The 14,817-nt window shown below is 40.2% G+C and overlaps 1 protein-coding gene and 1 long non-coding RNA gene across 4 annotated transcripts in view; one reads left to right on the top strand and one right to left on the bottom strand.

Moving 5' to 3' along the window:
• LOC135330013 (uncharacterized) overlaps positions 1-14,817 on the bottom strand; it is a 73,140-nt gene that overhangs the window by 34,263 nt on the left and 24,060 nt on the right. The window lies entirely within an intron of this gene.
• FOXI1 (forkhead box I1) lies at positions 4,430-8,230 on the top strand. The gene is made up of 2 exons (XM_026098448.2): positions 4,430-5,195; positions 6,239-8,230. Exons 1-2 carry the CDS (start codon positions 4,622-4,624, stop codon positions 6,790-6,792), a joined length of 1,128 nt encoding a protein of 375 aa, XP_025954233.1. The 5' UTR covers positions 4,430-4,621; the 3' UTR covers positions 6,793-8,230.

Below are 14,817 nucleotides of genomic sequence, written 5' to 3'. Positions count from 1 at the left end.
CTGTTTCTTTGCAGCAGATCCCAAGGGAGCCACAGGCAGCCAAATGGAGGCTCCAGATTTCCTGCCACCTACTGCCTGTCATGAGTCAGGAGACTCATAATCCCTTCTACCATGTTATATGTTGGGAAGATGGTGGCAAGGCCTGTGTTGAAGCAGGAGCTATGACTATTCTTATCATAGTTCTTAGAAAGCAGCTACTAGCACTCAGGAAGGTTTACAGTCTTCTAAATCCCCAGTTATAAAGGGCTTTAAAATGCACAATGGATTTGGTCTGAAAGATCTAAAAAGTCTAAGGGCATTCTAACACTGCAATATTAATGGCACTGGTCCAAAGGATATTGCTTTTCCCATTAATTTAATGTTCAACCTGCATTTCTGGAAATAAAGCTCTTAGTTCCCTTGTTTTGCAATAGCTTATTTTACATTTTCCAACATTTATAATGACCTTGAGATGGCATTACTTGTCTGCTACACCTTGTTTCTTCTGATGGTCGGATTTATTTTGGGCATATATTGGGCTTACATATTATTGGAATAAGGGAAGAAGACATTTACAAGTACTTCACTAGACTACTTAGAATACAGAGAATTTGTCTTTATGTGAAAATGTCTTATGGAGGGATACTGAACTGCTTTTGAATGCGTTGTGAGAATTCTTTGAAACAAGCTGGGTTGCTTGCTATACTGAGTTGTAGATGAACCCTTCCTCTTTTGACACCAATTTTCCCCTATTCTTTGTGACCATATAAATAGCCTATATGATCTGTTCTTCAGCAAAATCTTAAACTGTGATCGTACACCAGGATTGGGATTATACATAATGTTGCTAGTACAGCCTAAGGCTCCATATTGATTAAAAATAGATTTGTGCACTATAAGATTATCTGGCAATACATATCATGATCTGCCAATGTGAGCAATCAATTTAGTTTCTGGCTAATTAGCTAAAGTACATGGTACAGAGTGCCTTATACTGGCTGTATGAGGGACAAGGTTTGCAAAGATGAAGTTACTATTTCAATATTTTGAACCTCTTAGAGCAGTCAGAGTGGGTTTGTGCTACTTTGTGCTTTGCAGCATGCAGCTGTAGTGTTTTTGATCTAAGTTCTTGTCACACTGTGGAACAGAACTATGACCCAAAGGTGCTTCTGATACTGGAAGGTGCCATGCTTTATTTTGCTTTATCATTTCACAAGATCCAGTTTGTAAGCTAGATTTGGGAGTATCTCACCCTAAATATTTCAAAACCCTACAGAGAGTTCCCCATATTACTCTCTACCTTGTTGACCCCATGATTTTGCTTTCTACTGTGTCCCTGGCTTCCATACACACTTCTCCCACGTGGCTGTGTTTGAGAAATGCTGAATGTATAGGATCATGAGCGAAAGTGCTAAGAAATCCCAGTTTTTTTAATGATATTAGATGGAACTTTTCATAACCGAAGATTTTAGAAAATGATGTAGATTGTAACAGGGCAGCCAGTGTGAAGAAATGTTACTGTTGTCTGGAGTAGAGGGGTACACAGGAACTGACTTAAAGACCTGTGAAGAAGAATGGTTCTGCAGGAAAATTGGCCTTAACCCTGCAGAATTTGGAGCTTCACTTTATAAATCCACAGGAGCAAATCTTAATTTAACACAACAGTTGACAGTCTTTGGTTACCAGACTTCCAGCTCATAGAGATGTGTAAGCTCAGGGCTGTACAGTGTTACGTTTTAGTAAAAAGTATTAAAACATGGTGCATCCCACCTACAAAGACCTCACCAAACCCAATACGTTGTGTTCTTTGGAACTAATGCTCACTGAACTATGACTTCAGTATAAGGCTATAAGTATATTTTTTTATTTTAGACTTTTTAGCCCTAAATGTGATCTGTCTGTGTAGCTTTGCCAATAAATCACCTGTTCCCAGCTTTTTTCTATGGAAGCCTCACTATTTTCCCTTCTCCTTTCACCACTTCTGGGATTGTTACTTTCTCCTTCCACCCCTGTCAAAAACAGCCATCTCAGTGGTGAGACTTTAATTCTGGCTAGATTTAAGTGCACTTCAGACCAGCCCTGCTCAGAGCAATCACAGCTTGAGCAAAGTTTACTCCTCCTTTGCTGTATTTTGCCTGCATAAGCAGCATCTGTACCTGAAGTGCTGTGCTAGAAAAGGTACTGCACTGATTCTCAGGCAGTAAGGCGTGCCCACAGTACTGACAAGGTACCATTTTTACTGGCGTTGTTTATACTCCTATCTGAGTAGATCAGGCACAGTCAGTTGGAAGAAAAATGCTGCTGATCAGATTGTGTCTATGTTAGAAACTGTGCCAGCATGCACATGCCAGGGAGGGATCAGACCTTTGCACTTTCTTTCAGAGACACATAGGCAGAAGACTACAGCTGCCTTCATATTTCATTGCTCCAAGAGCAGTACTTGCCCTTCTTCACCCCAGTGCTCTCTTTGCTAGTTCTGTGTGATACTTTGTTAAAATGTCACATCAAGGTAGGTCTGGTAGTGACTTGGCCGTTCTCAGGCAGTGGCAGACCACAGTTAGGGGCTGACCTTGCTGAAATGTACTGTGTCAAAACTTCATAAAGCTTACAACCTCCTTCAATGTCTGGTTGCAGAAGTGATATTTTTTCTCCTTGGAGGTAAAGGATATTTTTAAAGCATGCATTTACCCAGCACCCATTACAGTGTTTTAACTGTAAATAAGCAAGCAGAGCACTGCAGGGAGTAAGTATTGAGATGCCACTCATCAAAGTCCCTGCTGCAGTGAGCTGAATTTTTACTTCTTGGAATAAACAAACCTTGAGCAAGTTTTAATAAATTAGCAAGTTTTTTCTTGTTTTTTTTCCAGCAATAATGTAATTTGTTCAGAGGATCATAAATTTGTCATGTTTTCTTATCACGCAATATTCTGGGTGTTGGTGCATTCTAAAAATGACTCTGGTTTTTACTCTTTGGAGCATTTCCTAAACATTTTGTCCTACTGATTCTTCTGTAACTACTGGTGTTTATTAGCAATATTTGTAACATTAATATTTACAGGATTACAAATGCACCTTGAAAATATATCTATATATTTTTTTTCTTGTGCTGCAAATGAGTTTATGTGAAGTGAAAGCACGTATTTATTAAATAACAGCTTCAGAGAGACATTTCTGAGCTGGCAAACTGGCTAGCTTTGTCATTCAGTACTCTTGTGTTTCAGTTGTAATGCTAGTGACATTTTTTGATATCTATCAAAGCAACAAACAATACAAACGTTATGTTGGTGAATCACTCCAATACTTGGGGAGGAGATAAATCTTGGTGGTGATGCTGCAGCACAGACAATTCAGTGACTTCATGAATGTGTGACAAAGCAAAAAATTCTTTGGGACAGCCAGGAATTCAAATATGCAGGTCGAAATTTAAGCTTATGCAGAAATCATGGGAGTAGTGCCATCTTAAAGGCCTTCTTGTCACACTAGGACTTAAATATTTTCTTTAATTGCATAGATTACTAAAGCCGAGTCTAGTTCCAAATATATGTATGCAAATGTCACTGCTTTTGTCTGAGGAGAACTGTAACTATGCGTTTAATTACTGTACAGTCTCCTACGCAGTTGCATGGTCTAAGAGCCATCCTCATTCTGACATATGCATTGGTGAGGATGCAGCTTTTTTTTTTTCTCCTTTGTAAGTATAGGGTGCCAGTCAAGGCAATGATAACTATTTTTCCAAGTCATGAAAGGGCTAGAGGTTTTTGCTTGTTGCTTATTATTATGGAATCAACTTTTGTTTGTATAGCTATAAATGAAGTTCTTGGAATTCAGCTGAAACAAGAGCTATGCTGAAAAGTGTCCCTTTTCTGCCTGGAAATTCTGCTAAGGGGTTTTATGACCTCTCTGCACCAATCCTGCAGCAAAGAGGAAGCAACAAATAATGATTCCCCATCTCAGTTTACCTATTTACAACTCTAATGAAAGGTTTGATAATTAAGCTTGAAAATTTTTTCCCACAAGATTAATCCTTACTTTACTGAGTAATTCCATTTAAATCAGTAAGATTTCTGCAACCGGTTACTCACGTGAGTATTTGGCTCCAGTACTATGATTGCCTAGGGGGAAGTACAAGCAAGTCTGCAATTAAAATTACAGAAGGAAAAGGAGATCTGACCTTTTAAAAAAAAGTATATGTATGCCTACTGTTTCATTGAAGAATGACAATAGCTTTTGCATTCTGAGGTGTTACTAGCAGCACTGTATAACTACTTTTCTTTAAAAAGAAAGGTAGAAAAGGTAGAAAGAGGAGGATCTGCGATGAGGGCTTTTAACTTCAAGGCACCTTAGGCTTTCTTTATGTGCATTACATTAGTGGAAAATTCCTTCATTCATTTAAAAAGATAAACAGTTGTAACTTTCACGTTTGGTTGATGTGACATCTATGACTCGCTGGGGCTGCCAGCATTCCAAAAAGGATATCGTCCTCATCTGCAGCCACTCAGGGCTTTGGGGTGGAGCCTGCAGCACAAGCCGAAACATTTACAGGTGCATAAGTACGTGGGGAAGGGCACAGGTGATGCACCTGTCTCAGGAAGGAGAACTAGCACAGGTGTGTTGTAACTCAGTCAGCTGCTTGTTTTAGAGCATGAGCTCCTTTGATCCACAAACGCACTCTCCACCACGCTGCAGCCCACAATTTCCAAATATTGGTCAAGAACCTCCGGAGATGAATATCTACTATGAGAACTTTTTCCATCCACAGAATATCCCAAGCCCACAACGACCTACCACCTTTGAGACGACGGACTACAACGCCACTCCCAATCCTTACCTCTGGCTAAATGGACCTTCCATTACCCCACCACCATACCTCCCAGGATCCAATGCCAGTCCTTTCATTCCTCAGTCTTATGGGATGCAAAGGCAGCTTTTGCCGAACATGCATGGCTTGGGAGGAACTGACCTTGGCTGGCTTCCTCTCCCATCCCAGGAGGAGCTGATGAAGTTGGTTAGACCACCTTACTCCTACTCTGCACTAATTGCCATGGCTATCCATGGAGCGCCGGAAAAAAGGTTGACTCTCAGTCAGATCTACCAGTATGTGGCCGACAACTTCCCGTTTTATAACAAAAGCAAAGCTGGCTGGCAGAACTCCATACGACACAACTTGTCTCTCAATGATTGTTTCAAGAAGGTGCCTCGAGATGAAGATGATCCAGGTATAGCTTTTCTCCTCCTTTTAAACTTGATTAATTTTAAAATGCCTAATATACTGTAAAGAGACAAAATAGGCCAGATTTGGGGCATATCCGTAGTAGCTCCTCTATTTTCATAATGCTGTGCTGGAAGGCACCCATGCATACTTGAGATCTGAATCAATGTTGCTAATAAATCTCTGCAGGGAAGGGGATTCTTTACTGCCCTAGGTCTTCCTGAGAACTGATCAATGTGCTGAGCACACAGTAAGCACAGGATCAGCCTAACTGAGCAAGACCCACTCAAAACTCTTTTGGTGTAATGCATATGACTTATGTCTAACATAACTTGGAATTAATGGAAAGAGGGTAAGACAAATTCAGACATGTCTATGAAATTCAGCAGCTTTAGGGATTCAACAACTATTCTCATTAACAGTATGCTTTTGTTTTGTTTCAAATAGTGTTTTGCTTGGAATCACAGCTCTTCTGTTTCCAACCGCTTAGCCAGTTTGCTGTCAAATTGTTCCTTTATTTATTGTTTTCTATCAATAGCTCTTAAGAAATATTAAGAACATTTAAAAATAGTTCAATTACTCTGCCACAGAGGGCCAGGAATCTGGTTCTGTCTCATTAGTGGCCTCTCCTACCCCACTGAATGAAGAGGAGCAGCCCAGAATATGGTTTGATCACTCTGTGCTGTAAATTCAGACGACCAGCTATATGCTGAAAACTTTTACTGAAAAAAAAAAAAACACCAAAAAGCAAACAAACAAATAACAACAACAAAAAAACCCACAACCCACCAAATTCCCTATGGCTCCACTTGAAGTTTTGGCTGTGTGCTGTGTTGGAACTATGAGATTCAGCCCAACACTTCACACGCTTCTCTGAATTCAACAGACTTTTGCTTTTGTGCAATTAAAAAATGCGTAACCTTTTGCTCTTGCAATTGCTATGTTTCTCTGAAGAAGCGGTAGAAACATATTGAAAAGTCCTAGAAAACTGCTCTTTGCTGTCTGTGTGCATATCTTTATACTAAAAATGTGTTTCATCTCCTTCAACAGGAAAAGGAAATTACTGGACTCTAGACCCAAACTGTGAGAAGATGTTTGACAATGGAAACTTTCGCAGGAAGAGGAAAAGAAAATCTGACACTGGGACCAGTGCTGCCTCTCTTGCATCTGAGAAATCAGAGGATAGTGCCCTGACTGGCAGCCCCAAAGATATAGAGCATCAGGATATCTTGGAAAACTCATCACCTGGGACTGACAATTCACCTGAGAAACGATCTCCATCTCCATCTTCCAGTAGTCCCTGCCTCAGTAACTTCCTCTCCAGTATGACTGCATATGTTAACGGCTCCAATTCAGTGAGCCGATCAGTGCCTTTGGGACTCAACACTGAACCCATTGACAAAATGGGACAGAATATGGTAGGCTTTAATTCTTATTCCCCACTCTCTAATATCCCCAGCCATGGTGTGGGAGAGTGGTCCAATTCTATGCCTTCCAGCCATCTTGGTTATAGCAACTCAGTGCTCAATCAGTTTAACACCCATTTTTACAGCAGTATCAGTACAAATAACACCTTGTATCCTAGGGAGGGGACAGAGGTTTAAATAAAAAAGGATTGCAAGACAGTAAAGTATGGGTATTTATAAGAGGTAATGTTCTGTGGGCAGATGATTAGTGTTAGCCTGTTGTCTCTGGGACCTACATTGCATTCTACCCTCTGACAGCTCCACACTTGTTACCCATTATACTTACACAAATCACAAGCACTCCACATTTGGTAGCTCCACATAAAATTTCAGGTTTCGGGGTTGTAACAACAGTAGCCAAGAGTTCTCCTGCAAGATAGTGTATGTACTGTTCCCAGCCATGCTCTTCTGTGGACACCCTTGAAGAGCTAGTGTTTGCCTTTAGGCCTAAAACTTTCTGGCATGGTACTAATATCGCTATGATGCTTTTCAAGTGCTAATATAAATGTGGTTATATCTCTAAATATCCCTTCTTGCTGACATAGGCTGTCTACACTAGACATGTTTGACAAGTTCTTATTTAGACAAATCTATTCTGAGACACTGAAATTTGCAATACTCCACCAGTATCTATAATAAAAGGTACTATGTAGAGAGTAACAATCAACACTCGAAGGGCAAGTGTTGTCCTTGGTGTTCTCTAATACTAGTGCTTACATCGGCTAAATTCTGATCTCCTTTCAGCCCCAAGGGGAATATGGTTGCGAAGCAGGCTGGCAACACCATGGACATAAAATTCATTTTGAAACTGAAGGAAAGCAAAACAAAATATAATGGAACTGTCTTCTGCTGGTGCAATCCGATCTTACTCAATTTCTAAACACAGGGTCAAATTCTGTTTGCTTTACACAGGCAAATCAATTCACATAGGGATAACAAGTTCTGCCCTGAAAAAAAATATATATATATATACGTATTTTTTTTAAATACATGTGTTCTCTGAGAAGAAAACGTATTTGTTCTAGCTTAAATTTCTAGATAAATCATTTGTATTGAATAATGAATTTGAATATGAAACGGGGGAAGAAAGGGGAGGTAGACAGTTTAATTGTCTCTGAGTTTCAATTCCAAAGGCTGCATTTTTCAAAGCATCAATTGCAGATACTGGAAGAAGTCACTGTACTGTATTGTTTTCTCTTCTTTTTGTAAAAGTCCATGCAATTGTCTTGCCCTTGTGTAAATTTTAGGAATAATGCTTATTTTTCCTATACTATGCTGTAGCCACAAACAGAATTCCAAAACACATGTAACATTCTTTTTCAAACCAAGACTTGAATCAAGTTCCACATTCATATAAGAGTAATTTCTCAAACTGGATAGCCTGCAGTATACATAGACAGCAAGTTTAACCGTTCACAGCTGTGCACTGACCAGACTTTTAGAATGATGGAAAACATATTAATGTATTGTAATAGAAACCACTTTGTCTTGATTTTTTTTTTAACTGTATATGGATACAGTTTTGTTACGGGCTGCCCCAGAAGCATTTTTAATAAAGCATTTGTATAGAAGAGTGTGTCTGTGTGTGTGTGTAGTGTACTTTTCATGCCTTTAAAAGTCATCTTAATAGTTTAACTTGTGCAGTTTACCTGAGAGAAAGTAATATATTATTCACATAATGCCAAAGAGTGAAACAGCTTATGTCTAGGCAACAAAATTTGCATGCCTGAGGAACATAATTGATATAATTCATTGCTATTATGCAAAATACTGTCACTAAGTAGAAATTGTCCCTATAGATTCCCTGCTGGAGCTAAGCCCTGCCAGTCACTTAAAATTCCAGAAACCATTCTATTTTTTCACATGCTAATTGGCCAAAAGATGACTGCAGTCTTCTCTATGTTCTCATTTGTCACCTTATTTTTTATCTTTAGAGTTTTTCTCTATGGACCCAGCCTTGAATATTTATAGTTTTGTACTGACTATGGTAAGTTTTGACTTAAAAGTTGAAACCTAAATAGTTGCTCAATAAAAAAAATCAAATGACCTTCTGCTGGTGTCCTTCTGCCACAAGTGTAAGTTCCTCTCAAGTCAGGCAGGCACATGGTAAGGCCTGAGCTGTAACCCCTGCCCTCAGTATTTTACAGCCCTTCCAAGAATCCCAGCCCAGTAGGTGGGCCATAATATGCCCTGCAACTCAGCAGCTGGCAGCATTTCCTACAGAGAGAATTGCTCATGTGACAAGTGAGAAATGCATTGAGTCAGTACTCTAAGTCTTGGATTCAGCAGAGATACAAAAAATTACACAGAAATATAGTTCCTGGGGAGTATATAGTTCACCAAAATGAGGGGAAATCAATTTGTTTAGTGGGACATGGAAAATGTTCCATTGTGGACGTACAGAGCAAACAAGGGGGGGAAAATATGCAAATTATACCATTTTGAAATATGCAAATTATACCATATGAACCACAGCAGGCAGTAGAAAGCAACTGTTGTCGCTCAGCATTTTGAGTGGGCCACTCCTGGTCCCCACTCCCAAATAATAAAAGGAAATCAGTAAGTATACAAAAAGACAAGAGATTGTGCCTTACTGTTTCCAGCGCTGCTGTCAACGAAATACCGCGCTTGGCCTATGGGTATTGAGTAAGTGCTACCACCATGCCAGTTCTTCACAGGCTGAAGTGTATTCTCCAGTGGGTTCCCACACTGCATGGGTTAATTAGCTTCTCTGTGATTCTCCCACTGGCTTGACACATCAGCGCAAGTGATGAACCTGCTATTCAAGAAGGAATGGAAAGGTGTTTCTATGGGAAGCTTGAAGCATTGCTCCTCAAGACAGACCTACTTTGTAACACACACACACACAGAGATTAAAAAAAAGGAGCACTTGTCTCAAAATATATTTTTGTATTTTCCAGAAAGAATGGGCTTTGATAACCAGCCATTTCAATATGTTCCTGGAGCTACTGCACATCAGTCTAGCATGGAAATATAACTACAGTGTTTATATGAGCAGCTGCGCTCCTCTGCTGAAGGTAATGCTACTACTCATGTATTTTACTGATATGGCAAATACACAGTTTTCAGAGAGAAAGGCATCAAGGCATCTGGGTTTTTTTGTTTGTTTGTTTTTTTGGGTTTTTTTTGGCTTGTTTGTTTCAACCTACACTATTAAAGAAACACTTAAACCACTAGTTCTAACTACAGTATCCTTAAAGAACTTCTGCTCTTTACAGACTTATAGGTTACTTTACAAACGTATTTACTGATTGGTGCTGCCTGAAAAGAGAATCTGGGCTTCAAAAACTCCGGGTAGTTTTATGTGTGAAGATTCTGGATTGGTTATTCCTTTCTCAGCGTGTGTTTCCTGTTGTGATTCAGCTGTCTTCACATGCCACTGTGGACACTGTGTTCCATGATTCTGCAATTATTTGTTCTTGGTTTAAATGTAAAGTCAGCTCTTAAAGGCTACTCCCAGCCCAGCCCAAACACAGTTACTTGTTCTCCCTTTGTCATAATAAAACTTCTGCAAAAATTAGAAGCCTTCAGTGGAATACTGTGTGCCTTGAATAAAGAGAAACAGGTCTTACATATATTGAGGTGTACCAAAGACCAGCTGCTGAATCCCTGGGGCAGTTCACCCCCACAGACATCATTAGAAACACCTGCCCTGGGTTCTTATCCACCCACCCACTCCACCCCCCCGCCCCCAAGCATCCTTGTTCTGTAACTCGTTAGCCCTCACTCTAGTGCCAGTTCTCAGCTTTCAGTCTGTTCATTTTAGGTCTGAGACGCAAACCATGTTAGAGATTTGGGGCTTCGCAGCACAGATCTTGGCAGCCAGAGATCCTATGTGCCACAGCCTCCAGGTTGTTCACCTAGTCATGGGATCAACTGCAGACCCTGGAGCCCTGCAAAACAAGGCACTTCCATAGCTGAGCACATGAAGCTTTCAGGCTCCTTTGCTCCACAGCAGTCCAGGCAGAGCCCTGCCTACCACTCGGGAAACTATGCTGAACCTCTAATGCTGCAAACAGAGCATCTGGGGAGCAACAAATCTATTTACCAAAAAAAGCAGCCCGTTAGATCTAAGCAAAATGAAGCCACAATGAGGCAAGACACATGCGAGCCTCATTCATTTGCCAAATTCAAACTAGTTCATCGATCAGATGATCGATGCTTAGGAGAAGAGGCTCCCAAGGACAGAGGAGTAACATTAGATGCTAGGTTTGCACTAACAATGAGGATACAATAGAGAGCTGTTAGCAGTCAGATCAGCCAAATCACTCTTTGCAGTCAATATGCAGGAAATGTAATTAACCTGAGTGGCAATTTACACTGTGGTTCTTATTTGTTTTACGGGCTAAGCCTCTGGCGGAGCTTTTAACTGCATTAGGCAAAATAGTCAAAGATCATTCTATGCTGGTATTTACTTTATTAATGATAATGGTTTGTAAAGATTATGAACGCAGTGTTTAATACTGACTTTGAGGCTGCTAACCCACACACTGTTCTGGCTCCATATGAACTTTCCGTCACTCATCACCCCCTCCTGTAGGTAGTTAGTGCCTTTACCTACAATTCTGCCTGCACAAATGCTTAGGTAATCTATTCCTTACTTTGATTCAGTGAAAATGAACCAGGCTGGGGAAAACATGCTGCTAAAAATTGCTAATGTTAACCTACACAGTTTGTGCTGAACCACGTTTGGAGTGGTTATGGTGAGAGAAGCTAGTGCACAGATGTATTGTACTTTGTCACCAACTGCAGGGCTGGGGGACAGAACCTTTGCCCGTTCGTTGGTGGCAAGTGACAACAAATTCACACTATCTCGTGAAACCGTTCTGTAACAGGGCTATTGATTACGGCTGGTTAAAGGGAACCTAATCACCACTGGAAGATTATGTAAATGCCGGAGAGAGAGAGGAAAACTTTGGTATGGCTATTGAAATCCATGGTTGCCTTCTATAAGCAACAGGAGACTTCTAAATCTGTTCAGCATCCTAGTGAACGTGCTGAATCCACTGCTCTTGCAATGCTTGGTAAACAGTTAGCAAGATAAATGTCCGGTTATTGTTTACCTAGTTTCTAAATGTAGTATGGCCTTCTTAGTTTACTGATCATGTATTAAAAATACTAGAAAAAGAAACTGCAGGGCACTGTGCAAAAGATGATAATAATGTTTTGCAAATATCTTGGGTTTCATTCATACCTGTCATGCAAGGCTAGCATTTAAGACTGTAATATTCTTACAAACTGGAAGAAAAGTAAAGCTAGATCAACTCAAGAAAACCTCAGGTCCCCACAAGGTCATAAGGTTTGCATTTAACTCTAGGACTCTGGAATATCTGGCCTTCTGATATTGCTAAACTGGATTAAAACCTAAGTGCTACTCCTTGTTCCAAGATGACACTGAGCGGTTTGGTGCAGCTATCTGTAAAGGAAAAACCAAATTCCAGGTCTGCCAGTATTTACTTCTCTAAAAAATAACAATGGGGACTTTGCCAGATATATTCTGAATTACAGTGCACTAGCCTTGCTCTCATAATGGCATGCATTATGAAATTCCTCACTGTTTTGTAGTTTAGTCAATAGTCTCTTTGTGGCTTCATGGGACAAACATTCCCAGATTAGGAAAATAATGAACTTCTTCCCAGGATCATTGCCAATTAGTGACACTGCCAGCATATGGCACTTCACAGCTCTCCTTACACTTCTTTCTGATGGAACTTGGAGGCAGGTGACCCACACGTATGTGGGTTTTTTTGTCTAACTCCCCAGGCCTCAAGATCTATTAAGTACAAGGAAGAGCATGCTTCTGGTAACGTTTACCTTTCCCTGCTCTAAAGTTCTGGCAAGAATCTGTATTGCTGCAGTCCTGGAGGTACTGCTAAGTACATCCAATTGGTACTTGTCACATGCTAGAGGCCTGCAGGGCAGTGGGTACCTGCACAGAAAGACATTAAAGTTTTTCTTGTCTGTGTTGTGGATCCAGCTATAAGGTGGCAGGGACCTTCATCTACCCATAGACCCCTTCCTGAGTTGACCTGCATTTTATACTGCCTGCTGATAGTCTCTGTAAATTAGTTTTCAGAATAGTTCTCCAAAATCATTTTTTTCATTTCCTGAAATGACTGAACTGCAATCCCAACTATGCTTTACCCTACACATTGTTTTTCTTTTTTTTTTTTTAACATCACAAAGCATTCCTTGCCTAATCTCTTTGCAGCAACTACAATTTTAGTTCTGTGCAGATTTCCAGCATATGGTGTCCATTGCTCTTTATGAAGCAAGGCAGCCCTTTGAGTTAAACTAACTCTATAAATAGCTAATCCTAATTTCTAACAAATCTGCATGCTACTCATTTCCTATTTAAAAATTAGTTGGTAAATAATGGTTAATTGTTTCTCTGAAAAAGACTCCTGAAAAAAAATCTCTCATGGAGTAGTCTTGCAAAGTACCAAGTACCCCAATTCCATTCCATTTCAAATGAACCTGGAGAGCTCAGCTGCTTGCCAGCTCAAGCCAGTCAGTGGATTGGTGTGCCTCACCCTGCAAAGCACACCAGCATGTGGGCACCTGACCCTCTGTCAATGCACTCGGGTTTCAGAAGGCCTCTGCAGTACACAGCAGTTTGCTGGGTCGGGGTCCAAGGCAGTGATTAACTGCTGGATTGTTTTTCCTGATTTTTCTTTTACAAGAGCATTTGTACATTCCACTCTAAAATTCTTCCCCATTTACTGCAATTTTTCTCTGCTTGGGGTTATAAACACTGTCTTCAGTCAGAAATGACCTTCAGATGAGCAACCTGTTCCTGTTGTCTGCTAAGTCCTTACCCAAATCTCCCATTAGAAATGGTACATCGAAAGCAAAAATTTAATTTTGTGTTTGTACTGACAGAAACTAAATGCATGGAGAGCTGAAGAATCTTTATAGGTCTCTAAAGCACTTGTGGGGTGTGCATGCATGCAGCACAACATACTCATAATCCTGTTTTACATTAGTAAGATCTGATTTTCAACAATTTCTGCTCTTCCTCCTTTTTCTGCCCTTGCTCCAGCAATTTTACACCCACTGGTTTTTGGGTATACAATTTTATGTCTCCAATTGATGTTAGGCATCTGATATTCTTATCATGCTCACAAATCAGGTAGGCTATCTAACTGATTTGATTTAAATTAGCAGCACAAAAATCAAGCCAGATTTGGTCTGGTCTTTTAACTGGCGTGCTACTCAGCATAGCTGAATAGCATAAGCCTAAGTCAATTTTTAAGTTCGACACATAAGTAAACATAAACATTGCAGGAAACAAAAAGGAGATGTTAGGGAGATGCTAAATTACATCAGAATCTTTTTGGTTCATGCAGCAATTCTTATATTTTCCCAAAATGTTTTGTATCTGCCTTCCTTCTATCCCTCTACATGTTCTCATTCTCTATTAATTTTTAGTCCCAGGTTTAGCATAGGAAGGATGACAGTTGCTAACCTGCTCCTCTTAATTCAAAGCAACAAAGCAGTTGCTGGCATGTAGGCTACTAAGCAGTGCATAGGAAGTGAGTACTTCTTTTTACTCTATTCCACAATTATAACCTTACTGCTAGAACAAGTGTGCCCATTTTACTTGCAGTCCCATGGAATCACATCTCTTTGATAGCTGTGGAAGAGAAGGTATTATGGGTATTACTAGTCTCTAAGTTAAAACGATCAGTGTGAGGAGGTAGTGATGTAATCCTAAACTACTAGAACACCATATAATCAAGCTCCTAATCATTTTGGTCTCAGTTAAAAATCTGTGATTCATACAGTGGAGTTACCTATGCTGTCCTTGCGATATATGAGCATTCTAGCTCCCCAGAGGTGTCTGCAAATTTAAGTTGATGAGCTATTCTTATTAGCACCATGTCCTTAAAATGTAACATGGCATTGCTTTCATCTGTTAAATGGCTATTTATACCAGATGCAACTGCAGTTCAGTGGCAGGTGAAGAAATGAATGTGAATGATTTAGGTATTACTGTGGGCATTTAGGATTGCTAGAGTGGACCAAACCGGAACAGACCTACGGTTACTAGGGCAGCATATTCACACAGCAGCCAGGCCCAACAGCCACAGAGGAAGGGACAGGAGACATCCTGAGCAGAATCATCCACATCAGCTTGTA

Source organism: Dromaius novaehollandiae, chromosome 15 (genome assembly GCF_036370855.1).
Source record: "Dromaius novaehollandiae isolate bDroNov1 chromosome 15, bDroNov1.hap1, whole genome shotgun sequence".
In the NCBI taxonomy this organism is placed as follows: domain Eukaryota; kingdom Metazoa; phylum Chordata; class Aves; order Casuariiformes; family Dromaiidae; genus Dromaius; species Dromaius novaehollandiae.
The sequence above is the reverse complement of the archived record's forward strand: the minus strand, read 5'-3'. Positions and strand labels throughout refer to the sequence as shown.

Coding starts and splice junctions, on each gene's coding strand:
- FOXI1 (XM_026098448.2), top strand. CDS start 4,622: ATGAGCTCCTTTGATCCACAAACGCACTCTCCACCACGCTGCAGCCCA. Junction 5,196..6,238: donor TCGAGATGAAGATGATCCAG/GTATAGCTTTTC, acceptor CTCCTTCAACAG/GAAAAGGAAATTACTGGACT.